Source organism: Cryptomeria japonica, chromosome 1 (genome assembly GCF_030272615.1).
Source record: "Cryptomeria japonica chromosome 1, Sugi_1.0, whole genome shotgun sequence".
NCBI lineage: Eukaryota > Viridiplantae > Streptophyta > Pinopsida > Cupressales > Cupressaceae > Cryptomeria > Cryptomeria japonica.
In genome coordinates this window covers 520075261-520102557 of record NC_081405.1, presented here as the reverse complement: position 1 = coordinate 520102557, position 27297 = coordinate 520075261, and the positions used below count along the sequence as shown (strand labels likewise).

At 40.1% G+C, this 27297-nt stretch overlaps 1 protein-coding gene across 1 annotated transcript in view; it reads left to right on the top strand.

Annotated features, from left to right (window-relative positions):
- LOC131059925 (S-alkyl-thiohydroximate lyase SUR1) overlaps positions 1-27297 on the top strand; it is a 78825-nt gene that overhangs the window by 27918 nt on the left and 23610 nt on the right. Inside the window, exons 3-4 of the mRNA XM_057992996.2 lie at positions 23015-23354; positions 23709-23927. Of these exons, the coding sequence (XP_057848979.2) occupies positions 23015-23354; positions 23709-23927 (559 nt within the window). The remainder of the gene's footprint in view (positions 1-23014; positions 23355-23708; positions 23928-27297) is intronic.

The window sequence follows — 27297 nt, the reverse complement described above, 5'->3', positions numbered from 1 at the left end:
AGTTGATAGCTCAGCAAGGGTGCAAGCTTTCGTGATAACAGTTTTTGGCACGCTCGGTGGGACAGACTTTCAACTTACATGTTAAGGATTCAGTGTTGTTCCTAGTGTCTCATCCTCTAGAGGCAGTCATCTTTCAAGCACTTGGCAACTCTGCTCACAAGTCCAGTCTCTTGTTTATGACCTGTTGCCAATTTCATGCCCAAAATTCATACAAGGGCGTCCTCTAGAGGTAGTTTCCAATTTGTAGAACTCTCAGCTTCAAGTTCTAGAAGGCGGAGAGGTAGACCTTCATTGTCACCAGTCAGGGGTGTCAAGGTTGTAAACACTCCATCACCTAGGTGTTGTTCTACCCCTCCATTTACAAGACCATTACGGTCTAGGGCTCCTATCACTCATATGAATAGACCGTTGTTTCACATGGCCAAAAATCAGGTTTTTGTTACCTTCAATGGGGGGAGTCCTTTCATTTTGACCCAATGGAATGATATACCAGTGGCTGCATTAAAAAGTATACCATATTTCACTGGCGAAACGACTACTACCCCTATAGAGCACATTCAAGACATTGCAAACATATGCTCTGTTCATAATGTCACTCAAGATGATGTTGCTGTTAGACTCTTAGCCACATCCTTGAAAGGAAAAGCTTTGTAGTGGTATAGAGGGTGGCCGCCTAGCTCCATTCACAATTGGGATGAATTAGGGGAGAAGTTGTGCAACCATTTTGAAGATAAAAGTGATCACCTATCACTTGTGGAGTAGTTGACTACAATTAGGAGGGCACCTCATGAATTCATGGGAGACTTCAATTTCAGATTTCAAAAGACATGGAATAGGATCCCTGCCCTTGTAAAGCTATCTCCCAGTCATGCCTTCTATTATTATATAAGAGCTCTCAACAACGATGTAGCTATCATGATACAATCAATGGTCGGAACCTCTCTACCAGATGCATATGACATAGTCATAAGGGCTGAAAATTGTTTGATACAGGCTGAGAAGATAGCCCCAAGGCCGCCAATGCCTCTATTCTCGGAAGCACCTACTCAACAGCCCACCCTAGCTCCTATCCCCATGGCAACCACAAGTCAACCATCCACATCCTCTACATCCTCAAATGAGTTCCATGAGGTCAAGACTCTATTGCAAAACTTTGGCAATGAGTTGGTGACACTAAAGAGGCAACAGGTTCAGCATAGCAGGCCTTATCAAGGACAAGGTCAGAACTATTAGCAGAATAGGCCACCATTTCAAGGGCAAAACCAATGGAGCAATGCTAGACCCTTGAATAGTGTGAACCCCATAGCTGCAAGTAACTCAAAAGCAATAGTTCCAATGCAAAACAATCTCGCCCAAGAGCAAGATTGCTGTCAACCATGCAATCGGCCACACAACCAAGGTGCATACCAAAATGGAGAGTTTGTCCAAGCTCTAGTGGTGAAGAAGGAGCCAACAACCTCTAGCCAGCAATATGACCCAAATCAGCCTAGTTTTGGCAATCAAGCTCACTTACAAGGAGATTCTACCTTTGTCAGTTGGCAAGGGGCAGAAATCTGTGGTATCAACTAGACAAATGGTGAGACTTTGCTACAATATACAAGGTCAAAGAGGAGAGCAGTGGAAGCTGCCTCACCTTCAACATCAGCGCAAGCTCCAATGCTCGTTGTAGTTGTTTAGGATACAAGCCAAAATGCCATGCAAGGGAGCAAGAGGCAGGAGGAGGCCCAAGTCGTCCAAAGAGAAAAGATAGACCTTGTAGCCTCAAAGAGGGGCCTCTAAAATCAGCTAGTGTTCCTTTCAATATAGTAGATTAGATGAAGAAGGCCAACCACAATGTCACTATGTGGGAGGCCCTTTCCATCCCATCTTAAAGGGATTTTCTCAAGGAGGCATCGAAGGACATCAACCAGTCAAGTGATGAGGCAACAATTAGCAGGAAGGCAGTCTCCACCAGTTTGGTACAACCCAAGGAGGAGGAAGATCCAAGCAAGATCAACAAGCCTCCCCCTTTCTATCTCTCTTTAATCATAGGGGATAACTTAGTTCACAATTGCATGATAGATTTAGGAGCTAGTCGCTCGGTCATGCCTAAGAAGGTAGCTGATCTTCTTGGCGTAGAATATGAACCTGTGACTAAGGGGGTGGTCCAATTGGATGGCACTTCTATTAAGACAGCAGGGGTTGTTAAAAATTTGAAGTTAACCTTGCATGCATGCCTTGGTTGCACTATCTTGCAAGACATATCAATCAGCAACCTCCCTGCCTTCTTTGCCATTTGTCTATCTAGAGACTTCACCGCCAAGATAGGTGGATACCTGTCTTCTGATTGGTCCCACATGCTATTTCGAACAAGATATGGTACCAAGGTTACCATAAGGGCAGAGCCCATTGTGCAAAACCATATTGAGCCCTACACCTCCAGCCCTATAAACATGAATTGCACTTTGCACGAAGAGGGGGAGTGTACTATTCGTGAGCTTGCTACTCTTTTGCAAGAGGTCCCTGATTGTTTGCTAGACGAATGGGCTAATGCTTTTCAGTTTGATCCATTAGTTGAGACTGAAGAGACTGAGCTTGGTACCTATTGTATTCATGATGAGGATACTCCTATTCCTAACCTCATCAAGGCATAAGAAGATTCAGAGGGGTTATGGAGCATGTTTTTTGATGGTTCAAGAAACAGAAATGGTGCAAGTGCTGGTGTGATTCTTGTTTCTCGTGAGCAGGAGAAATATTTCTTCTCTTTTAGGCTTTAGTTTGGTTGCACCAACAATGCGGCTAAGTATGAAGCCTTGATCCAAGGCCTCCAACTTGCACAAAACAGAAAGATCAGATCTTTGCAAGTATTTGGAGATAGTGAGTTGATTAATCATATTAGAGCTCAAAGCATAACAAAGAACAACTTACTCAAATCATACAAAGATAGAGTTTGGGACTTGATTGAAGGATTCAATGCCTTCAATATCCAGAGCATTCCTAGAAGTCAGAACAAACATGCTGATGGGTTTGCAGCGGTTGGTGCTCAGTTTGATATACCATCGCATGTTGCAAGAAAAAAGGAACAATACATTAGGCTTGTTGTGAGGCCTGTTGCCCCAGACAATCAGGCAAATTGGCAAGTATTCGAAAGTGATTAGCAGATTGTTAATTTCTTGCAAAATGAAGCAGAATTTTCTGCTAAAAATCAGTCTATGCTGCAAGACCAGTATGGAGATCAAATCATGCAGCTCAGCTCCAACAAGTTGCCTAAAGGTCTAGTCACCTTGGAAGGCATTTTCAACTCGAATGATCAATTGAAGAAGAAGATGAACCTGGTTGCAAAGAAGGGTGATTACAAGCCAGTTGTTGTTGTCGAGGGTAGGTCTCTAAACTTGGGCAAGGTATGTTCCTCAACCGAAGAGGTAGCCTTTGTTCAGCTTTGTCAAAGATATGATGACATAGTTGCTTGGACCTATGAAGATTTAAAGGGTTTTGACCCTAGCTTAGCCCAACATACTATAGAGTTAAGCCCAGATGCAAAGCCAGTTAGACAAAAGCAAAGGCCAATAAACCCCCAAATTGAGCCACTAATGAGGAAGGAGTTAACCAAACTCATAGAAGCCAATATCATCTTCCCTATCAAGCACTCCTCCTGGGTGGCCAGCCTTGTCCCTATAAGGAAGAAGAATGGGAAATCAGACTATGTGTAGATTTTAGGGACCTCAACAGAGCCTCCCTTAAGGATCATTATGCCCTTCCCTCCATGGAGCACATTCTTCAAAAGGTCAGTGGTTCAGAAAGATTTTCATTCTTGGATGGGTATTTAGGCTACAATCAAATTTTAGTCCAAGAATTAGACCAATCCAAGACTGCATTTACTACTAAGTGGGGTACCTATGCTTATTGTAAGATGCCTTTTGGGCTAACCAATGCCGGTGCCACGTTTCAAAGAGCAATGGACATGGCTTTCAAGGGTGTATTAGCAAAGTTTGTGCTTATATACCTTGTTGATATAACTGTTTATTCGAAGCATGCAGCTGATCATCTTGGTCATCTTGAGCAGGTGTTCATGAAATGCAAGGAATATGGTGTGTCCTTGAACCCTAGTGAGTGTGTATTTGCTATTGATCAAGGAAGATTGCTAGGACACATTGTATCCAAAGATGGCCTGACCATTGATCTAGAGCGAGTGGAGGCTATTCTTTCTTTCCCACTCCCCAGTCACAAGAAGGGATTGCAAAGTTTCCTTGATAGGATCAACTTTGTGAGGAGGTTCATTCCTAACCTTGCCACCATGGTAAAACCCCTCACCTCCATGTTGAAGAAAAAATTGGTTTTTAGTTGAACCAAGGAGGGGAGGGCCGGTTTGAAGAGATTAAACAAGTGATTTCTCAGGCCCCTACCCCTGTCAATCCTAACTATGAAATGGATTTTATCCTCTATAACTTTGGAGGAGGATCCAGCATCTCAGCTGTCCCAACACAGCTAAACAATGATGATTTGGAGCAACCTATTGCCTTCTTCAGTGAGGGGTTAAAAGACTGTGAGCTAAAGTATAGCTATGTAGAGAAGCAGGTCCTCATTGTGGTAAGAGCGTTGAAAAAGTTTAGACACATGTCTAACAACAGGATCCAGCTCTTAGTTCCACATGCAAGTGTCAAGGATTTCCTTCTAAACAAGAACATTAGCGAGAAGAGGGCTGGTTGGATAACCAAGGTCATGGAATACGACATCAACATCAAGATCACCAAGCTTGTAAGAGGTAGGGGCCTATGCGAACAACTTGTCTCATCTTTTGAGACTACTTCAGAGGTCGCCCTTGTGTTACAAGAGGATCAACCAACTAGCAACGACACTCAGTTCAATTGGGTAAGTGACATGACCACCTTCTTAATGGAAGGTAGATACCCCCAAGGTCTAGACAGGACTAAAAGAAGGCATTTCAGGTTGCAGTCCATCCCCTATGTCTTAGTGGATGGCACCCTTTTTCAAAGAGACTCTAATGGAGTCTTGTTAAGATGTATCAAGCAAAATCAAGTCAGTAGATTGTTAGAGGAATTTCATGATGGCTCTTCAGGGGGCCACTTCTCTGCAAGGACTATAACTATCAAAATAATGAAGGCTGGTTATTACTTGCCATCCTTATTCAATGACTCACATAGATGGGTGAAGAATTGCAAGAAGTGTGCTCTCTTCTCGAGAAAGCAAAGACTAGCTGCCCTACCTCTTCACCCTATCTAAGTGTTGACGTGTCTGAAATCGCATTGTTGCAGACTCCATACGGCCAATGCAGAATAGAATAAACTTGCTGAGTATCCTATCCTCTCTTGAGATAAGGAAATCCCTAATGCTATTTTCTACGTTTGATCAAAGGGGACAACCTCAAGGTTTTGTTTGTCAGGTCTTGACTGTGGGATTGCTCAGTGGTTTGATGTGTTTATGCTAGAAACACAAAGGGGACTTACGGTGAGATAGGCGATTGCTGGATTAGTTCCCCAAAACTTTAATGGTCTTGCCTATCAAATGGTTCGAGTTGGGTTGATACTGTCTTTAAAAGGACTGCGGATTCTCTTGATAAAAAAAGGGGAAAAAGGGAAGGATAGGAGAGAGAGATACATAAAAATATAAATTTTAACTAAGATAGCAGATTCAATGAACAGACGGATACCTCCAAATAACTAGACTAAGCATCACCAGCTATTTAAGCACAATACTTGCATAAATCTAGTGCGATCTTCAAAGGAAAATAGGATTTTCATGCTATCAAATACAACATCAGAACTTTTACGTTCATTCAGTGAGCATTCAATAACCGAACTAAGTATATGAAAGGTTCAGATTAACCATGCAGAAGGAAAGGCAATCAGCCATTTCCTAATGGTGTGAACAGCGAGGATTCTATCGAATATTTATTTGAAAATGCTATGTAAAGGAAAGAAACATGACTGAAAAATTTCTAAATTAATTAAGGAGACCATGCACTCACAAGGAAACTTGGAAACAGTCTTAACTTTGCATTAAATCCTGTAAATTTTGTCAGAGCTTTCGCAACAATTCAAGAACTTCTTACAAAATGAGGGAAAACCAATCCCTTAAATAGACTTCAAAAATAGATGAATGGCCAAGATCTTATCTAAACAAGTGGCCCATATTCATCCATAAAACATGGCTGCCCATACCCATAAATGGGAGGCAAATATCAACAACCACCCCAAAGGGAGTAATACCTATCCAAAAAGGTAATTAGAACATATCCAGAAATAATCCAAAAAGGTGTATTCATAAAGTTTTACATTTTAGTTGACTTGGAAGTCAAACATGACCTTTTGGCCAAAAAGTGCATTTTCAAGATTTAAAAGGAAAAAGCACTTTCTAGGAAAGCACTTTCTCTTTTCCATTTGTAGATTCCTTTTCCAAGAACTCATCTTCATTATGCAAATATTCCTGCCAAAGATCATGACCTGCCGCACGCTCCTCACGAACATACTCCTGGAACCTAATGCATAATTGGAATAGCAGACTGAATGGAGGCATGGGAGGATGACGAATTTTATATTGCATGCCCTCGAGATATTGGTCCACATGCTTCAAACTATCCTTCCAGTTGGAACGATTACGCTCGAAGCACAACATGTCTGATTGGAATTGACCAACAAAACTTAGGTTCTTAACGGAATAGGTGATCCTATCCGTCCTTAGTCTTTCTTCCCAGTCTGGTCGTATCACTTTATCGGACAGGGCATTTTGCCATCCCGAGACCATTGATCGGAGGATCATTTTGCCGAGTTCTTGCATGGTGTTCAGAATTGTCTCGCACGCATCGTGTTCTTTATCAATGATTTCTCTTGTGTCATTCTTCATGGTGATAGTCCAGTACCATTCCTTAAGAGTGCTAATGTTATGAGGATCTAGGATGGTGGGTAATGTAGGAATCTGTGCATGGGTCCAAAAGAGAGCTCTCATGAGGGGAAGAGTAGTGGCAGCCACTTCATGCATTCTAAGGGATTCCCTTTTTACCTCTAATAGCCGGACCATGGTGGTCTCTCGATGGTGAGCCATCTCTTTTACTTCTTCGAGGATTCGTTCTCCCCTCCCTTTGATGCCTTGTATCCATTCCTTGACGGCCCTTGCAGTGTCCCATACTCCTTCAAATTCTGTTGTGGTCCTCTGTGCTAATGCCGTCGGGGGAATATGGGATTCGGAAGCATTGTGTAATGGTCTCAGGAGCTGATTGATGTATCCTACGGCCTGCTCAGCACGAGCCCGATACATGTCCTTTTCAGCAGTTATCTCTTCAAGTTGCCTGAGTATGTTCTGCACTGAATCCTTGAATTCCTCTTTTTCTTGCTCCTTAGTGGCTCGTCCAATGGGGACAGTCGTGATGCTATAATCTGCTAGTGTAATCTGATCTGCTGGCTTGTCTACAGGCGGGGTGGCGATGTGAAGAGTGCGGTTCCTTTGATCATCTTTAGTCATTCTAGAATATGCCTTGGGCTTTTTCTTCCCTTTAGCTTTAGCTTGGTCCATGCGTGAGAAGATGTCCTCCAAATCAATAGGTGGTTTGATGGCAGCCTTGCACTGAGCTCTAGCAATCAACCATTCTTGAGGTACTGTCTGGGCTGATGATATGGTTAAGTTTGCATTCTGTTCTTTGATGTTTTCAGCCGACTCATCACAGATTCGTAGCTGTTATGTTACCGGAGGGGTGGAGGAGGTGCCAAGTTCCTTGCTTGTAGCTGAATTTTCTCCCATTTCACTGAACAATTGTCTGGTGCCTTCGTGTGATGGTTGCTCTTCAGTTCTTTCGAGCTCGCGGGTCTCCTCTGTCCTTTGCTTTCGTTCAACGGTAGAGTTATCTTTAGTTGTATTGTGGAGCAGCAATTCATGGCGGCTCTGTTGCATGGGTTCATGCACTTTGATCCCTTGAATGGATGGAATCTCTCCTTCCTTTATTTGGTTACCCGGTTCGGTTGATTCAATGGCTCTTAGCTCAGCTTCTAGCATGTCAGGTGCGGGAGGATCATCAATTCCAAATGCATCAATGTCACTCTAGGAAGGCGGAGCAGGTATATAATCTAATTCTACTACATCGTCGGACGAACTGGGGTCCTTTGATGATGAAGTGACCTTTGGTCTCCTTATAGGAATCTTCTCCCTTCTTGTTCTCTTGGACGTCCGAGTCCCTCTGCAAACCTTAGCCTTCTTTCTCTTTTTAGGTTTCTCAATTTCTTCCCTAGGTGCATTGGATGTTCCCTCATCTTCGGAAGACTGAGAATTGAGGCTGCCCATTAAGTGGTAGGTGAACTGGACTCTCTCATGAATTAGTCTCTCAATCTGCTGATGCAACCATAGGTCTGTGTATCTTGCTGCGGCTGCCATGACTGCCTCAAAATTAGTGATAGGGTCCTGCAACCAATCAACGCCTGGCAGAAGATGCCTTACTGCCTCAAATTCTCGGACTTGGAGGCAATTTCCTGAATCTGTGAGTTGATCTGGGACCCGATGGTATTCAAAGAGTTGCATTTGCTGCACACTCAGCCTAGAATATTCACGTCTCCGGACTTCATAGTCATCAGAGCAGTTTTTCCAATAATCTTCAACTGATTCTTTTGCTCTGTATTGCTTGCCATAGGCTCTCTTTGCCAGATTATCGTGATCAAAGCACTTCCTTGGAAAATGCTCTTGTAGGCCATAGGAAGCCAGCTCTGCGAAGGATTCCTCTGCTAGGGTGGGGGTCTTCAGATGGACATCCTGGTTGCCTATAATCACGGGGAACGCGAATCCAGCCTGCTTGCTATCTCTGAGTAACATGCCGGCCAGACGTGACTGCCTTGCGACCTCCATAAGAACTATCTTGTCGGTTGGGTACCGTGGAAGTCGGAGAGGGGCACCATCAAAGCCCGCTATTCGGATATAGGAGAACCTTGGGAACTGGATGAACTAGGCTCCATATCTCTGTACCAGGATAGTAGCTTGCTTCGAGAGCCTTATGTGTAATCCTCCCTACATTAGCTTGACCAGGCGCATTGTGAAGGCATCATTGACGCGCTCATACTGGCCAATTGCATAAGCTGGGCTGTTCTTTTCTCTCTGAGCTATATCTTGATAGTGAAGTTGTGGGTAACAATCATATACCTTTACCTGACCAGGCCCATTCTCGATTTCACCCTTCATTATCAAACCTGGCAGTGGCTGGTTCTTGGCGAACATGTAGACCAAGTGGGAGGTCATAGTGAAGTACTTTTTGCTCTCGAGTTCAATTAGCTAGGTGTGGATGTTGTCGCTTATAATCTAGGCCCAGTCAAACTTAGACTTCCCAGCGAAGACTTGCTCTGTGAAATAAAACATCCACTCTTCAAAGTAGTTGGATTTAGGAAGTCCCATAACCTGGCTGAGTAATGTTACCATATTTCCATGCTCATTATGAAAGTCACTTCTTGGGGTCTTTTTCCCAATTCTGGCACTTGGAGGCCTCTCCTTGTACCACTCTTCGTTGATCAGTGTTTTGCATCTGGCCGGATTCATATCATATGCCCCCCCTGTGCTTCGTCTATAGTCGTGGCTGTCGGATTGTTTGGGAAGGGAATGTCGAATGCGTTGCCAATGGCCTTGGGAGTGAAGTTGGCGAGGGTCATATTCTCGAGGAGCACCAATCTGGAACCTGACTGATAATGCCGGGCAGCCTCTACCACTAACTCATAGTTTTGTACTGCTGGAGGAAATCCCGCCGCTTGGGTGATGCCGCTTTCACCATTTGTTTGGGCTTGCCATATGCGTTAGGGGAGAAGACCCGATTCCTGAAGTCTTGGATATCAATATGGCCTAGATCGGTATCACCAACACTATCCCAGACGCTTTGAACTTTTGACTCCCTCAATCCCCCTCTTTGATACTGGTACTTCATCCTTTTGACTTTGCGTGGGATATTTGATTTGGATGCTCGCGATGTCTCGGCTGTAGCAGGCGTCTTTGATGATTCCACCGCCGATTTAGGCATTTATCCTGCACAATCGGATGCGGATTACGAGGCAATATAAAAGAAGTAAGGCGGGTTAGATAGAGAATACGCCAACATTCAAGGATTAATTCAAAAATTTTGATTGGAAACAACGAAATATTGCTAGCTGAAAGCTTGATTGAGCAAAACATTTATTCATGAAGCTTTTGATCGTGAATTTACTTAAGCATTTTCGGGATTAATTTTCAAAAGGGACAAAGCTTGAAAAATTCTCCTAAGTTTGAAAATGCAACTTCTAGCTGATCCTTAGGGGCAAATTCTAATTTCGATTGCTTTGCATGATGCTTTAATAATCGGAAAAAAGATGCGAATTTGAAGATTTAAGCATTTTAATCACTTTTGCACAGGCATGCATCCAATTTATAAATATTTCAGACGATCAAGAGAGACAAGCGTACTTACCTGATGAAAATGGATGGCGAGAAATTGCCCGACTTGCTGCACAAGAACAGACGGATAGTTTTGCAAATTTTGAATTCCAATGGTTATTTCGCTGATTCAAATTTTCGCGATTGTGGTTGGAAAAGAATTTGCAATGTCGAGTTTTAAACTAGGCGATTTTACCTTTAGGCGAAATGACAATTTGAACTTGGACGCTTGGAAGGGTTTATGTTAGCGTTTTACCTCGAATGCAAATTATGCTTTCTGGCTCCCCCTTCAAAACCCTACGTGATCCTCCCTCACACGAACTTCGGTGGTATGGGGGGGGGGATTTTGCAGACTTTTAAACTTCACACTTCGTCTCCCAAATCGCAAACTTTAGATGCCTTTGCGTTATGAGATTTATTGCACTTTCTATGCTGTGATCTTCGGAGGAATGGAGGATTTTACCAATTTCGAATTCCTCATTTTTGCCCTATGCATCGCGATTTTGATATTGATGGCGAACTTTGAACCATTTGGAGTTTTCGCCAAAATTGACCCTTGCTTCTTCGCGTCTATCCTCTAGCTCGCGACTTCGGTGGAATGGAGGATTTTGAAACCTAAATTGCGTTTTTACCTTGGAGAACTTCGACGCTTTATCTTTTCGGACTTTTCAGACGTTTTGGCGATTTTCACACAAACTTCAGATCTTTGAACGTTTTTGCCAGTTTTACGAATTCTCCCATTTTGCCCTTAGGGTCTGAAATTTGGCCCATAAGGCGATTTTGGCAACTTTAAACTTTTTGAAATTTTAATCTCAGGGTCCGAAATTCGGCCCTTTGGGCGATTTTGCCAACTTAAGTGAAATTTTGGACCTTCGACCAATTTTGCAAACTCAAGGCATTTTTAAAATTTCGGCCCCAGGGTCCGAAATTAGGCAACTTAAAGTGAAATTCGGACCTGGGAGGTTTTTTGGCAACTTAAAGCATTTTTCGGACCTTTGGCCCATTTTGCCAACTTTTGAACTTTTTGAAATTTCGGCCCCATGGTCCAAAATTCGGCCCCCTGGGCGATTTTGCCAATTTTTTGCATTTTCTCTCATTCTGACCCTAGGGTCCGAAATTCGCCCCCCTGGGCGATTTTGCAAACTTTGTGAATTTCTCTCATTTTAACCCCAGGGTCTGAAATTCGGCCCCCTAGGCGATTTTGCAAACTTTGTGAATTTCTCTCATTTTAACCCCAGGGTCCGAAATTTGGCCCCCTGGGTATTTTGGCGATTTTAAACTTTTCCTCAAGAAGTGCGAGCTTGGGCAGTTGGGCGAGTTTGTCAACTTTGGCATTTTGAAACGAAATTCGCTCCTCCTTTGGCTGGCGAAAATCGTCATTCATTCAAATCTTGTAAACTGAGTAAAAACAAACCTCATGTAATCTATCTCATTGCTCTTACGTGAAAAATGACAATTTTGGGTCGTCATGCGACCTTCAGACGCACTGTTCTTTGCTTGGCGGGCTTCGCCAACCTCTATCATCTTACGCCTATCCAAGGCGATTTCACAATTTTGAACAATCTCTTGGTATTCGTGCCCGAGGGCTAGACTAGCCTAATGGAATCACTGGCTTCTTTTCCCTCAACATCATCACTTCACGGACCGGTCGCGGACTCGCTCGAAAGGACGCGAGACACTCTGCGCGAAACTCAACAAGGCGAAGACGAAAGGCTCAAAAAAAGGGAAGGGGGACCCTGTCGGCGACAGGGAGCGTGTGCAACGCACAACACTAAGTAGATCAACCATTCACACAATGGGGTTTAGACTTCATTGGCATGATAAATCCACCTTCTAGTGCTGGCCACAAGTGGATCTTGGTTGCAACAGACTACTTCACTAGGTGGTCAGAGGTAGTTGCATTGAGGGATGCCACTGAAGCCTCAGTGTTGGAATTTCTTGATGGAATTGTGACAAGATTCGGTGTCCCCTCCACCATCATATCAGATAATGCCAAGGCATTCCTTGGAACCCAAATCAGTTCTTGGGCAGTAAGAATGGTGTATACTTGAAGACGCCATCCAATTATTACCCTCAGGGTAATGGCTTAGCTGAATCTTCCAACAAGAACCTCATCAGGATGATCAAAAGGACGATTGAAGACAGCCAGAGGTTGTGGCATACTAAGTTGAGGACAGCCTTATGGGCTGATAGGATCACACCCAAGAGGGCGATCAATAACTCCCCTTTCATGCTGGTATATGGGAAAGAAGCAAGACTCCCAACTTCCCTAGAGTCACCCTCTCTTGAACTAGCATATCAGCTAGAATTGATAGAGAATGATGCCATGATAGTAAGGCTAGCTGAGCTAATGGAGCTGGACGAGGTTAGAGGTCAGGCTATGCATACACTGGAAATTCATCAAGAATAGGTCAAGAGAGGTTTTGACAAAAAGGCTACTAATAGGGTCTTCAAAGAGGGAGATCTAGTTCTAAAGTGGGATGCAGACAGAGCCAAAGCCGGGTGACACTCCAAATTTGATGCTATCTGGAGTGGTCCGCATGTCATCACTAGTTTCAAGGAGGCCAATGCATTTCATCTCTCCAAGCTTGATGGTGAAGTTCTTCCAATCCCAGTGAATGGGATTCATCTCAAGCCCTGCTTATAAAGAGGGTCTTGATGACTATGTAAATATTAGATTAAAATTTGTTTTGCTTTCATAAGTACTTTTGCATCTGCCGCATTCTCCTTAAGAGGGTGTGTGATCTAGTTTCCAGTTCCCCTCCAAGTGATGGTGCACACATGTTTTGGGTCTTTTTAATGACTCTGCGCCCAATGGATTCTCAAGGCTTCTAGATTCCATGCTTAGTAGGCAAGCATCCCGCAGAGGTTGCCAAAAATGTTGTCATTTTATGACACCCTTGGTCCATCAGTGAGAACCAATCAGAGATATGTTCTATGGACCAGCGCTGCCCCAGTTGATCGAAGAGAAAACAATGGAATCATGAAGTGTGAAGTGTTGTCCTGAAATCAGAAGTCCTTGCCTTTCCCTTCTTCGGAATCCCAAAAGAGGAAGTCCTTGCCTTACCCTTCTTTAGAATCCTAGAATCCCGAAATCGAAAGTCCTTGCCTTTCCTTTCTTTGGAATCCTGGAATCCCGAAATCGGAAGTCTTTGCCTTTCCCTTCTTTGGAATCCTAGAATCCCGAAATCCCAAGTCCTTGCCTTCCCCTTCTTCAGAATCCCGGAATCCCGAAATCAGAAGTCCTTGCCTTTCCCTTCTTTGGAATCCTGAAATCCCGAAATTAGAAGTCCTTGTCTTTCCCTTCGGAATCCTGGAATCCCAAACTCGGAAGTCCTTGCCTTTCCCTTCTTCGGAATCTTGAAATCCCAGAATCCCGAAATCCCAAGTCCTTGTTTTTCCCTTCTCCAGAATCCCGAAATCCCAAGTCCTTGTCTTTCCCTTCTTCGGAATCCCGGAATCTCGAAATCCCAAGTCCTTGCCTTTCCCTTCTTCAGAATCCTGGAATCCCGGAATCCCGAAATCCCAAGTCCTTGTCTTTCCCTTCTTGGGAATCTCGGAATCCCGAAATCCCAAGTCCTTGTCTTTCCCTTCTTGGGAATCCCGAGTTTCCCAGGTCTTCCGACTTCCTACGGCTTGCAACACTTCCAGATGGCATGATCAACACTCAAAGCCTTAATGCCCCACCAACTCTTGCGACTTGTACACTTTATTTCATGGAGCTATAGGGGCGCATTCAATGATTTTTGCAGGATTTCCGTAAGGTGGAGTACAAGGCCATGCTTATTTATGGTTACTTGTTGACCTTCATGTCATGTTTGCATGCTCTAACTTTGGAATGTCAGGCAATCCACCTTCCAAAAGTAGTTTTCTTCTTGGGATTGCCTTGTGAAGGTATGGTCGGGTTGCTTGCATGTACACCTTGTCAGGTGCATGCACTTCCCTACATTCCCTGACTGACATTCCTCTACACGCACAGGGGTCAAGGCTTCTCTTCCTTGACCAATGGTCTCTCCTCTGCAATCAGTTTTCTATTTAAAGGCCGTTGAGCCTCATTGTAAAGGGTTCTCTCCCTGCTGGCTTGAGCTATTCTATGCTCTTTCACTTCTCTTGAAGACTTGTATTTATCTTGCATTTCTGCAATTGTAAGTTTGGCCATTGGCCTTATAATGAATTGAAATCATCATTCTTGCCTTACTTCAACTTATGCATGTTGTGTATGTGTTCTTACCTTCATTGTAAGTGTATGTTGTGGCTTCCTTCCGCATATATGCTGTGTTAACCTGTTTCTGGGTGTGACTTGTGGGAAACCTTCTTCCCTCTTGACATTCAACAAGTTCTAACCTCCATACATGCATTGAGGTCATTCATGCAACTGAAGTTTGTGCATCTCTTGGGTAGTTCAGTTGATTCTTTGTGCCATTTCCTGTGGGGAGAGAAACATCTCTTATCTTGGTGCATCACCTCCTTTCATTTTAAGCATTTTTCTCTTCCCTTTTCCTCTGCAAGCTTTTAGGATAGGTTTAGAAGTAAAATTTGGAGTGTTGAGTTGGTTCAACACCTGCACTTGGATTGAGAAGGAAGCCGGCCTTCTCCGGAGATTCAACCCCTTGCACAAGGTCCCACACTTCGGGGTTGTTTCCATGTTTCACAAGGTTGTTGAGTTGATAGCTTAGCAAGGGTGCAAGCTTTTGTGATAACAGAACCCTTGAACACATCATCTCCAACCTCGAAGACTGAAACATCAAATATGCCATGACCAAGGTGAAAACCATATGCTAATGAAGCAACATGTAGCTCATTCCCAAAACAACAACAATTCAAGAAATAAGATCTGCAACTAGTTGTCTGATCATTGCACTCTTGTTATTTAGTCTCCACTTGATGGTACCACAAATTCCAGGCAAGTATGGTTTGACCCCCAGACCTAGTGCATTCACTACAACAACAAATCCATTCAACATCACCTTTGTATCATTGCTTGTTTGCTCTTTGAAAGCATAAACTATACCATCAATCAGCAATTCTTCCAAGTGAGAATCAATATCTGAAGCACCCAAGTTGGCAACTACCTTTCCATCTGTAGACACCGTTCTACACTCTATTCTCACCACAGAGCTTCCACACAATACCAAGTTTCCACCTTGTTCATTTTTCACAACAGTTACTCTGCCTCCTATTCCTCTTCCTTTTTTCTTGCCAATTGCATCGATTTCAACATACTCCTCACTGGATGGCATTGCCATAGGTCTCATACATATTCCAACTACATTCATAGTATTCGAAGCCAAAGCCATCACATCTGCAACACTTCTGTAGTTTCACCTCTGCTCCAAGGGCAGCCATTCGTCTGCTTGCATTCTTACCATTGTCACATTTGCAGGGTTTCCCACAACGCCAACTTCCTTACTTGCATCTAGAACCTCCGACCTGCCGTGCATCCTTATAACCTCACACATTGTCTCTATTTGAGAACATTCCAGCTTAGTGAGCTCTCTATTAGCAAGCAGTTTCTCCAACCAGTAAACATTGTCCATATAATTATTGGTGCCAGATGAAATGGGTTTTATATGATACTGCCCGCCCATGGCCTCCGAGCACTCCACACGCTCCTCACCCTTGCCATTGCTAGAGGATTTTCCAATGCAATCTATGGTCAAAAAGTCCTTGAAACCTCGAGTGGCCCCGTTTTGCAATCTCAGATGGGCTGATTGACTTTCCTCTTCCTTTGCAAAAAGCTTTAATTTGGACCTTTGAGTAGTCGCCATTCAGCTTGAGAGTTGGGCTTTTCAAATTCCTCAACAAGGGACTCTTTTTCCTCAACTGTTGACTTAACTTCTGCCTCGGCTAGCTTTAGTTCTCCCTCTTGATGCTTCTTCACAAACAACCTCGACATTTCTTCTGTCCCCCTCTTCAAGGGCTTCACGACATCATTGTTTTGACTCTCCTTCGTCCTTATCAGAGCCGCGACTTCTACAAAGTCCTCTGAAGCCTTACCAAGGCCAACATTATCTACAGAAACAACTTCTCTAGTACGCTCTCCTCATATGGCCTCTTGTGGAGGTTCATCTTTGTTCTCTATAGCCTTGACCACTCGTGGTTTCTTTCCACCAAAGAGAATCTTCTTTGTCAACAAGAGATGCATTTCTGCAAGGAAAGATTTCTCTATCAAGTTCCGATGGGCCTTCCCATCACTTTCCTCTGCTTGACTCAAGGTCTCTTCAAAATATTCCCACTCTTTCTCGAAGTCGTCTTTTTCCAAATTCATCATACTACCCAAAACCTCCATTTTTTGTTCCATAAAAATCATTTGGTCTGTGAGAAACAAATTCTCTTCCTTCAGCCTCACAATTCAGTTGTTCTGGTAATCCTCCAAATTCTCGGTCTCATCTTCCTCAATTTCATCTTCACTTGCCTCAGCTTCCTCCTCTTCAGCTGAATCTAAATTGTCAAGAAATTCTTCAATAACAAAATCAGCCTCATCATCTTCTTCCATCCCTGGTCAATCATTCTCCAAGTTCTGATATCAATTGTTAATTTAAAACGAGTAGAGAAACAAAATAGAGAATGACTAAACTAAGATGAAAACAAACATAAACACATAACACGAGTTTTAACGTGGTTCACCAATTAACGGCTACATCCACTTAGAAGCAGGGAGAATCATCTATTAATTGATATCCAGTACATGACTATACACATCTATTTATACATTTATATTTAGGTATGAAACAAAGAGTCTGGAGAAGGCGAATGGTCATGTGACCGTTGGGCTTCACATTCCCAACAATAAATGCATTTGTTAACTAGAATTTGTTTAAATGTATTTATATAGAATGTGCTTTTTCTCGTATTCCGTCAGCCTGCAATCTTTGGCATAGGCCAGACCTTTGTGTCTTTACCATTTGTTGGGGGTATGCTGCGCCCATCCAGTTGAATACTGAATTTTATCTAATTTCAACATTTTTATACATTGTAGAATCCGTTTTGTTGTGGTACACCGCATGCTGAACTTCACCTAATTTGGTAACATCAATACGTGGTAGCCTTCCAGTTACTTTGAGACGGCATGGCTGTCATGTCAACTTAATTCTCCACACTGTCCTTAGATGATTTCAAATATAGGTATTGGGAAAATCGTCTTACTAGTAAGACTTCACGATTTTCTATTTGAAACCAAAATATTGAGGCAATAAACAGGCAACAATCATGCACAAGGACAGGGATTAAAATGTAGCAGTATATTATAAGCTGTGATTCTATTAGAAGGGTTGATGATTAAGAACTAAACAGTGATCAAGGGATACCTAGCAATTAAAACATCTTAAGCAGCAACTTTATTAACAACTTATAATTAAGATCAAGAAGCCATGATCAGAAGAGACACGTCCTTGTGAAACATGTCATCCATTGCAAAGAGGGGTGACTCTTCGCTTTGTCTTAGAAGCTATATATAAGATCGATCTGCAAGGGAGAAGGAGGATCATCGGAAGAAAAAGAAAAAGCATTCGATCAATCAATAACTGGCAGTCTCAATTATTAAATTAAACAGCAGTCTTCATACTGGTCAAAGGAATTGGATATGCTGTGTAATGCATGTCATTCTGATTAAGTTGAACTATAATTGTATTCCGATTGATACGAATTAGGAATATTATATAGATATCACAGATTGCTACTATTATGTATATTGATATTTATCTCCATCATTACTCTTGTCACTAAGGAGTCCATGCATAATAGAATAGATATGATGATTACTTTAGAGCTTCATCCAATTTATTGTTCCTTTGTGGAGGGGAGATGTGGGCATATAAGGAAAGCAAGTAGCTTGATGGTCCATTCGAGTTGAGTAACCCCAAGTGGGGCCAGGAGGCCGAATGACGGGTGTCATTCTGTGCTCTTGGGCTTGATGGATAACCTCAAGGTGCCTTGTATGATCTCCTATGGTGCTTCATAATGTGGGTGAGTCATTGGGTAAAGCCTCAGGGGAATCCCACATTATTAGAATTCTGTTTGTAACCTGTTGGATTATATGTTTATTTATCTTTCAATAACTAACCTGGTTGCAGGCTCTAGATCAAGACATTAAGTCGGCAAATCACATTTCCAAGCATAATCCATATCTCATTTAGGTATTCTAGGGCGAATTGAGTTAAAGCATAATATGGGACATTACAATGGCAAAACTGTAAATGGAATTCAATAACTGGGTTTAAATTGAAATTTTTTCCTGGAAACTAATAAGTGATCTCATAAATATAGGAGGAATTTTTTGTGTTTTGTTTATTATTTCATGCCACATGTTGTGAATAGAGATAAAAACAAACATAATATAGATAAAACCAGAATTTGTTTAATGTCATCAATCACACAATATTCGAGAAATTGTCTTGAGCCTAAATTTAAAATGAGTCAATTACGATATAGAATGCAATATGTAGCACCATAGAATGTGTAGTTGAATTTTGTGCATCTTGGTTCTCCTATATATTGTGGAGTCTTTATTCACAATTTACACCACTATTTAGTAATTTTTCTAAATTCCTTATTTCATGCAGATCAAAAGATTTCTCTACTGACAAATAATTGAAAGAAAATAACACAAATGGAGATTTTAAGCAAAACTTTCTTCTCTAATAAACACATTTTGATGTTTTCAAAGTCATTTCCATAAGAAGCAAGAAAAGTGTGACCAATTTGCTCAGAGAAAGAACAAAGCTTTTATCAACTTCTGAGAATAAGAAGAACAAAGCAACAGATATAAGAAAACTTCAAAGGGAAAGATGAGTGCACAACGAAGTAGAAGCATTCTATTCCATAGCCCTCCTTTACCATTTAAAAAAGAAACTACACTAGAAGCAAAAGCTCAAAGTTGAAAGTATTAAGCCTTATGGATTACTGTTAGGTCATTTTGATCTGTGGATACCATTACATTTTTGTTGACTTGAAGACCTTACTACGAGGGTTTTCAAATGCCAAAACTGAATGCAAACCATCAGTTCCTGAGATCAATGGGCATGGTGAGTCTAAGTTTACTTTCAGGATGTAGTGAGGATTCTTTGTTGTTAGAGGAAGTGCATCTAGGAGTTGATTTTGAGCCTCATTTATTAGAAAGATGTTAGTTCATGTCAAACTAGAGAGGATTTGTTATTCATTGGGAGATTGATACATTTCATCTCGATACCCATTCAAATATCAAATGCAACAAGGCCTACTGTTATATCATCTTGATCACGGTTGCTTTTGCATTTCTGCATCTTCAAAAATGCTGCTTACTACATCCATTTTTAAATGCTGAAAAGAAATGAAAACTTTTAGTTTGTTAGATCAATGACCGTAATCAAGCTTCATCTGTTAGAAAGATGTCAATGCAGGTTAGACATGAGTGGGTCTATGAACTTATAGATTGACGTCATCTCTATATCAGAAATATTATAACTTACCATTAGATCAGCTTGACTTACAGTTACTAATACATTGTGGCATCTTTAAAGACACTATTTACAATGGGTGTTTCTTAATGCCAAAAAAAAACTGATTGCTAGATCATTTAGATCTCAATTGCTAATACATTTTGGCATTTTCAAACACGTGACATGTGATGGTATGAATGTAGTTGAAGATTAGATGAATGAGACAGCATTCTAATTTGTTACAAGCTTTATGATGGTCTTTTCTTTGTTGCATATGAATTTCTACAGTCTGGGATGGATAACTAAGAATGTTCAATTATTTGATATCATTATTTGTGCTGTAGTTTTATACATGCCTTGTACTCCTGTGTGATTTAAATATCTTCTCTCTCATGGTTATTCTATGATTCTGTAACCCAATGAATAGTACCGACCTGGGAGAAGTGATCCACCATGCGCACAAATTGAAAACATCATTTGCCAATGAATTCGAAATAGGAAGTAGTTTTGTATGCACTTCATGATTCGACATTTTAACCATGGAAAATCACCTCAACAGTCCTTAAATTGTTATCATCCTAGAGAGTCATGTTGTGCATACCTACATCTTGCTGTTATTTACTGATGTGCTCATCAGATCAATAGAGATTATAGCAGTAGATTAGTCCTTAATCTAGTGACAACTTTTGGGGTCAGGGGTACACCAGGTGCTACTGCCATAGTTTATTCATTTGCTTATTTCATCTGGGATTGTATAAATATGACTATAATAGAAGAGAACAAAAATGATGAAGAACTTGATGACAACAATGATGACTTTTAATGTTCTTTAGATCAAATTTGTCTGTAAGACCTATTGACATGTGGCATTCAGTTTATGATTCAACCAGTCATTTGACCGTAATGTATGATATATCGTTGGAGTTACACTGTTGCTATTGCCATTCCTCCAATCAAACCATATTGCAAACTCTTTATGTGTTGAAGTATTGACCTTGTGGTTGGTTCGATATAAAATTCATAAGGACAAACTCAGAAAGCAGGCGACCATAAGGTAATTGGGAGCAACACGAGGAATTCCCATTATGTTTAAATAGTGCAAATCTCTCCCTCTTTCAACCTACTTTACATCTTTTCTGCACATCTTTGTATATATTTGCAGCGTATAGCCCAGCTATAGCTATCTCTTAACTTGCTCTTTACTTGGAACTTTTGTCACTACCCCTAAATCCAACTAATAGAAAAAAATGAAATTATGTGCATATTATATTAGTGTTAATGGTATACATTTTCTTGACTAAGTATGCCCTACTTATAATCCCTAGTGAAATTTGTCTAACCCTTATGTCTCTTTAGATCCTTTCACGGTCCATAATTTTTGAAAGAAATAGATTGCTTAGGAAAGCATAGGAAAACTATTTCTCAATATTAAATTATTAGAGAACATATTGCAGAGGTTGGAGCTTCAAATGTTGTTCAGTTTGTTGTAGATCCAATACTTGTTTGTCATTTTGTAGTTTTGGTTGTACAAAAACAAAGCTGTTTTTTCCATTTATTTTATACATCATGTTTTGTGCATGCTTCCAATAATTCATTGAAGGATATGTGGAAAATTCATATAATGTTTTTAAGTGTCTCAGAGGCATTGTTGACACAAAATATATGAATATATCTAATATATGAGAGGTCTCACGGACTAGAATATTCAATGTTCCATGGAGTTTCAGAATAGGGGTATATAGGGATAGGTTTTGGGATGGTGACTTTTTTCTCAAAGTTTGGGGATGATGACAGTGCAATTAATATATAATATAATATAATATATTAGAAATATACTAAAAGAAATTACAATCTATCATTTAGCATTCTTCCTAATAAAAGTGACTTTATAATAATTTATTTTATTTTATGTTGACCTTAGGTAAAGTCACTTTATTAAAATAAAATATTCAAATTGTAAACATAATTAATTAAATACAAGTTGCTTGAAAACATCAACTTAGACAACCTAATTTCCTCACCGTAAACTGGGTCGAAAATGGGGACATTAAAGTTAATCTTTCTAGCCACAAGATGCCAAAAATTCTATAGATGCATAGAGGACAAAAGAGTAGAGTATAGAGAGGATTATTGAACATTTTTCCCTTAGCTTTCTGACCAAGGATAAGAGAATGTAGTAGAAGTATACACACATAATTTCTTGGCTGGCTAAGTGGAAAATCCGTCAATGTTTGTATGTGAGGTAATGAAGAAGACTGTAAGTCCTTGTTGCTGGACTCTATTCCTGTGAGGCAAGTTGATAATCTAAATCTTTGTTAATGAATATTTTTTTTCCAAATGTCTGATTAAGCCGGTCACTGTGAGTGTGTATGCATGTGGCTGCTAGGATAAGCTACCCTTCACTGGGTGCCTGATCCTTGTCTGCACTAAAGGCCCTCTTTGATCTATCTATCAAGAGACAAGTGGCCCTTTATTGGGAGAGGGTGGGAACAAACTGATGGTTGAGCCTTTATGTCATCCAAGAGCATAATTCCCAAAGGGTGAGGCATCTTGCAACTTGCAAATACTTAGAAACATGTATTTCAAAAGTTCACTTGCAGAAAGAACACCTGTTCAATATGTGAAATTTGTTTCTAGTGCAAGAAACAGAAACATGAATGTCAGTTTGTGGTTCTTGCAATCAGGGTTGAATACAATAATTTGCAAATTGTATGATAGCTTCATGGATTTGTATAGAAATAATTTTTTTAACATTTCATAAATCTATGCATGTATTTGTCATTTTTATGTCAAGTCAGTTTTAGATTGGCAAACTTATGGGAAGTACGTTATAACAGTTTGTAACTATTCTCTCTAGCTGATTTTTCTTGGATTGTTATATTGATACTCTCTTAGCTATTGCTATATTTTACTAGGTATTTTTTGTGTGCTTGATGATGTAGTGTTTATCATAAATACTAGATGCAAAGCATAGCTTTGAAAAATTTATGAGTTTAAGGGCCATATGAAGTTGTCAAATGAAGCTAAATTTTAAGCTTTTTATAATGTGCTTACCCTCAAATGGAATGCATTTTAAAGAGGAGAAAGTAGTCTAATTTTTATACATATCTTTATTTACACAGAAGTTAGACATGTGTTAGTTTAATGGATTAAATATATTTACCCATCATCAACGAAAGTAAAGTTGTTCTGATAGCAGTTCTCTTCTATTGATCTTGCTTTGTCACCTACAGAGCGGTTGCAGATTATCTTTCACAAGGCTTGCCTTATAAATTGTCTGCAGAGGATGTCTATCTGACTGTTGGCTGTATACAAGGTATTGATTTTGCTATCAAAGTCTTAGGTCGTGAGGGTGCAAACATTCTTCTTCCAAGGCCAGGATTTCCATATTATGACTCATTAATGGCATACGAAGGTATTGAAGTCAGGTATTATGATTTAGTTCCAGAAAGAGATTGGGAAATTGACTTGGGTCAAGTTGAGGCAATAGCTGACAACAACACAGTTGCAATGGTTATTATTAATCCAAGCAACCCATGTGGTGTTGTTTTTAGACGGGATCATTTATGTGAGGTATGTTTGGGCTGGATGCATAATTGGATATTTCCTACAGTTAGCTTTTGCATTCCTGTTAAATTAGTTTAAGAAGTTTTCTTTCATTTTTCAAATAATTTGATTAGAATTTCTAGAAATTACATTCTAAAGCAGACTTGGTTCATAGTCTGTCCAACTAAATTTTTTATCATTATGTTAAGTGAGTCTCTATCTTGTTTTCCCCCGAGTCATTATAATTGTGTTAGTCAGTGATCAATTAAAAGAATAAGGCCTTATATATATTAAGTCCTTTGAGTTAAAATTTCACGTGATGTAATGTTTTGAATACTAGGTGTTCTTTGTGAGGAAGTGAAAATTTTGTCTTTCTTGCAGGTTGCAGAGACAGCTAGAAGATTGCATATATTAATTATCTCAGATGAAGTATATGGTAATCTTACTTTTGGTGAGAATCCATTCACTCCAATGGTATCCTTTGCATCCACTGTACCAGTGCTAACTCTTGGGAGCATTTCAAAGCGATGGATGGTCCCTGGGTGGCGTGTTGGCTGGCTGGCTACTTGTGATCCTTGTGGCATTTTGAAGAAAACGAAGGTTAGTGCTAATCAAGTTTTGGATTTATGATAGACCGATTAGAGAAGTTGTTAGTTAATATGCCATGGATTCCTCTATGATTCTATGTATCTTCAAGATAGATAATGAATGTATTTGCCTATCATGTTTCTTGGTACATTCTCCATGCTAGAACCACAATTACAAGATTTGGAGTCAGGAGACTGATTTTTGATTCAGACTGGAACTTGGTACATAGACTTGGCAAAATGAAAAAAAGCCTTTTTAAAAGGATTCAAATCTTTACAATGCACATTTCACTAAATCAAATTCAAAGGCATAGTAAATAAATTAATTAGAAGCAATTGATCACATACACGAGTATACATAAATGAAATGAGTACAAAAGCAGATTTGAGTTGAAGGTGACAACTTTTTGAAATATATAAATATTCTTAAGTATTTAGGGTTTACAAATCTCATAGCTTATCATATTTGGGGCATCAAAAATCAAAATCTAAGTACAACTTTGAACGAGAGAAGCTTGCATCACTTGGCCCAATGTGAGTTGCTCTATGGTGGGTCTTGTGCTTGGGTTTGAGATAGGTCCTTGATGTTGATGACACTATGATATTTTGTTTGTGTCAATGGCATCAACATCCAAGAGATCTTCTTGTGCTCTCTCCTCCACCATGGCTACTGCCTTAGTGTCAAGATCAACTTAATCAACCCATGCAAGATCATCCTCATTGAAGATAGGATCCTTAGTCTCAATGGTCCAATTTGATCACGGATCAATTTCCTCTAAAGTGATGGGGGATGACTTAGAGCCTAAGGTTGGATTGCGATGGAGGTGAAGGTTGCAATGGATATAAACCTTTGCACCAATAATTTGTTGTGCCTCTAGTATGGATGTTCTCAAATATATTCCAATTGTGCTCACATTTTGATCTCAAATATGTTCTCATTTATATTCCAATTGTGCTCTCTCCTCCACCATGGCTACTGCCTTAGTGTCAAGATCAACTTAATCAACCCATGCAAGATCATCCTCATTGAAGATAGGATCCTTTGTCTCAACAATCCAATTTGATCATGGATCAATTTCCTCTAAAGTGATGGGGGATGACTTAGAGCCTAAGGTTGGATTACAATGGAGGTGAAGGTTGCAATGGACATAAACAAGATAATTAAACCTTTGCACGAATAATTTGTTGTACCTCTAGTATGTATGTTCTCAAATATATTCCAATTGTGCTCACATTTTGAAAGGTTGCATTGTTGGCTCAGGACACATGTTGGTATGTGGTGATTGATAACTAAGTGGCTGTGTATTGTGAAATATCATGAGATTGTAATTTGCTCTTTGCTGGATGATAAAATTTAAGTGGATGGTTGTTTCTTTGTGGATGTAGCTTGCATTGGGTGAACCACATTAAATCTATGTGTTATTGTGGATTGTTATTTTTGCCATTTATTCTCCATTATATTTAATATTGTTTATTGCTCTGGTCTACCTAAACCCTAACAAATGGTATTAGAGTTGTGTATTTCAGTCATTTGGCAGGAGATTTTTAGATTTGAGTGGGACCAATGGTGGAAGAAGGCAAGTTTAAGGTTGAAAAGTTTAACGGCCAAAACTATTAGCTATGGAAGATGCAAATGGAAGATTATCACTATCAAAAGGATCTTTTTTTACCATTGGGTGGAAAAACAAAGAAGCCGATGAATATGATGAATCCATAATGGGAGGTTCTCGATAGAAAGGCACTAGGAACAATATAATTGTGCTTGGCAACATAGGTGGCTTTCAATATATCGAAATCGACAACAGTGGACTTAATGTTGGCATTAAACAAACTGTATGAAAAATTCTCGGCTTCCAGTAAGGTATTTCTTATGAAATATGTATTTAATATGAAGATGTTAGAAGTTGGGTCTATTGCTAATCATTTAAATGAGTATAACACGGTCACTAGTTATTAAGTTTCGTATAAGTAACCTTTGATGATGAGGTTAGGGCTCTCTTGATTTTGTGCTCATTGCTAGAAAGCTAGAATAGCTTGGTCATGGTTGTAAGTAATTTTGTCTTTGGTTCAAACACTTTAAAGTTTGATCATGTTGTTAGTGTTATCCTTAGGGAGGAAATGTGATAGAAAAGCAAGGTAAGACATCAGGTAATGCTTTGATTTTTTGAGAACATGGGAAGATAGAGGGAAAAAGGAAAGAGCCTAACAAACCATGGGAAATCTAAGAAAGGCAGATCCAAATCTAGAATAATGTTGGAGTGCTAGCATCGTGGGAAGAAATGACACCTAAAGAAAGATTGTTGGTCCTAAAAAGCAAAACAAGGAGATGGACAAGAAAACAAGGAAGAAAATGTAGGAAGTGATGTGTTGCATGATGCTTTGATACTTTCTTTAGATCATATTAGTGATTCTTGGGTGCTAGATTTAGGGGCTTCATTTCATGTCACATCCCATAAATAATATTTTCTACATCATGTTCAAGGTGATTTTGGACAAGTTTATTAGGGTGATGATGAACCATGCAAAATTGTTGGAAAGGGCAACATATAGATAAAATTACCAAATGGAAATGAATGGTTGTTGAACGAGGTGAGTCATGTTATTGATTTGAGAAGAAATCTAATCTTAGCAAGACAACTGGGAAGTGAAGGTTGCATAGTTATATTTACAGACAATTCATGGAAGGTCACTAAAGGATCATTTGTAATAGCAAAACGAGAAAAGGTAGGTACATTGTATTTATGTACTAGTTGTTTTGATTTTTCTATTTCCTTTGCTTCCATAGAACAAATACAACATTACGACACAATAGGCTTGGGCACATGTGTGAGAAGGGGATGAAGATTCTCCATTCAAGGAATTTATTGCCAGGTTTGAAGCAAGTTGATTTGGATTTTGTGAAAATTGTGTTTATGAAAAACAAAAGAGAGTCATATTTCTCAGAGTTGGGAAAGAAAAGAAGAGTGAAAAGTTAGAGCTTGTGCATTTAGATGTAGGATTGGCTCAAGTATCTTTTCTTGGTGGCTCTTATTATTATGTTACTTTTATTGATGATGCAACTAGAAAAACTTGGGTTTATTTCATTCCTATAAAATTTGATGTATTTGATACTTTTAAGAAATGGAAAGTTGTGGTTGAGAATGAGGCAAGAAATAAGTCGAAATGTCTCAGATCAAATAATGGAGTTGAATACTGCAAGAAAGAGTTTGATAATTATTGTTCATACCATGGGATTCATAGATAGAAGATAGTTCTAGGAACACCACAAGAAAATAGCGTGTCTGAAAGGATGAATAGAATAATCATGGAACATGCAAGGAGTATGAGATTGCATGCGGATTGCCATTACAATTTTGGGTAGATGTTGTGGATACTGTTGTTAT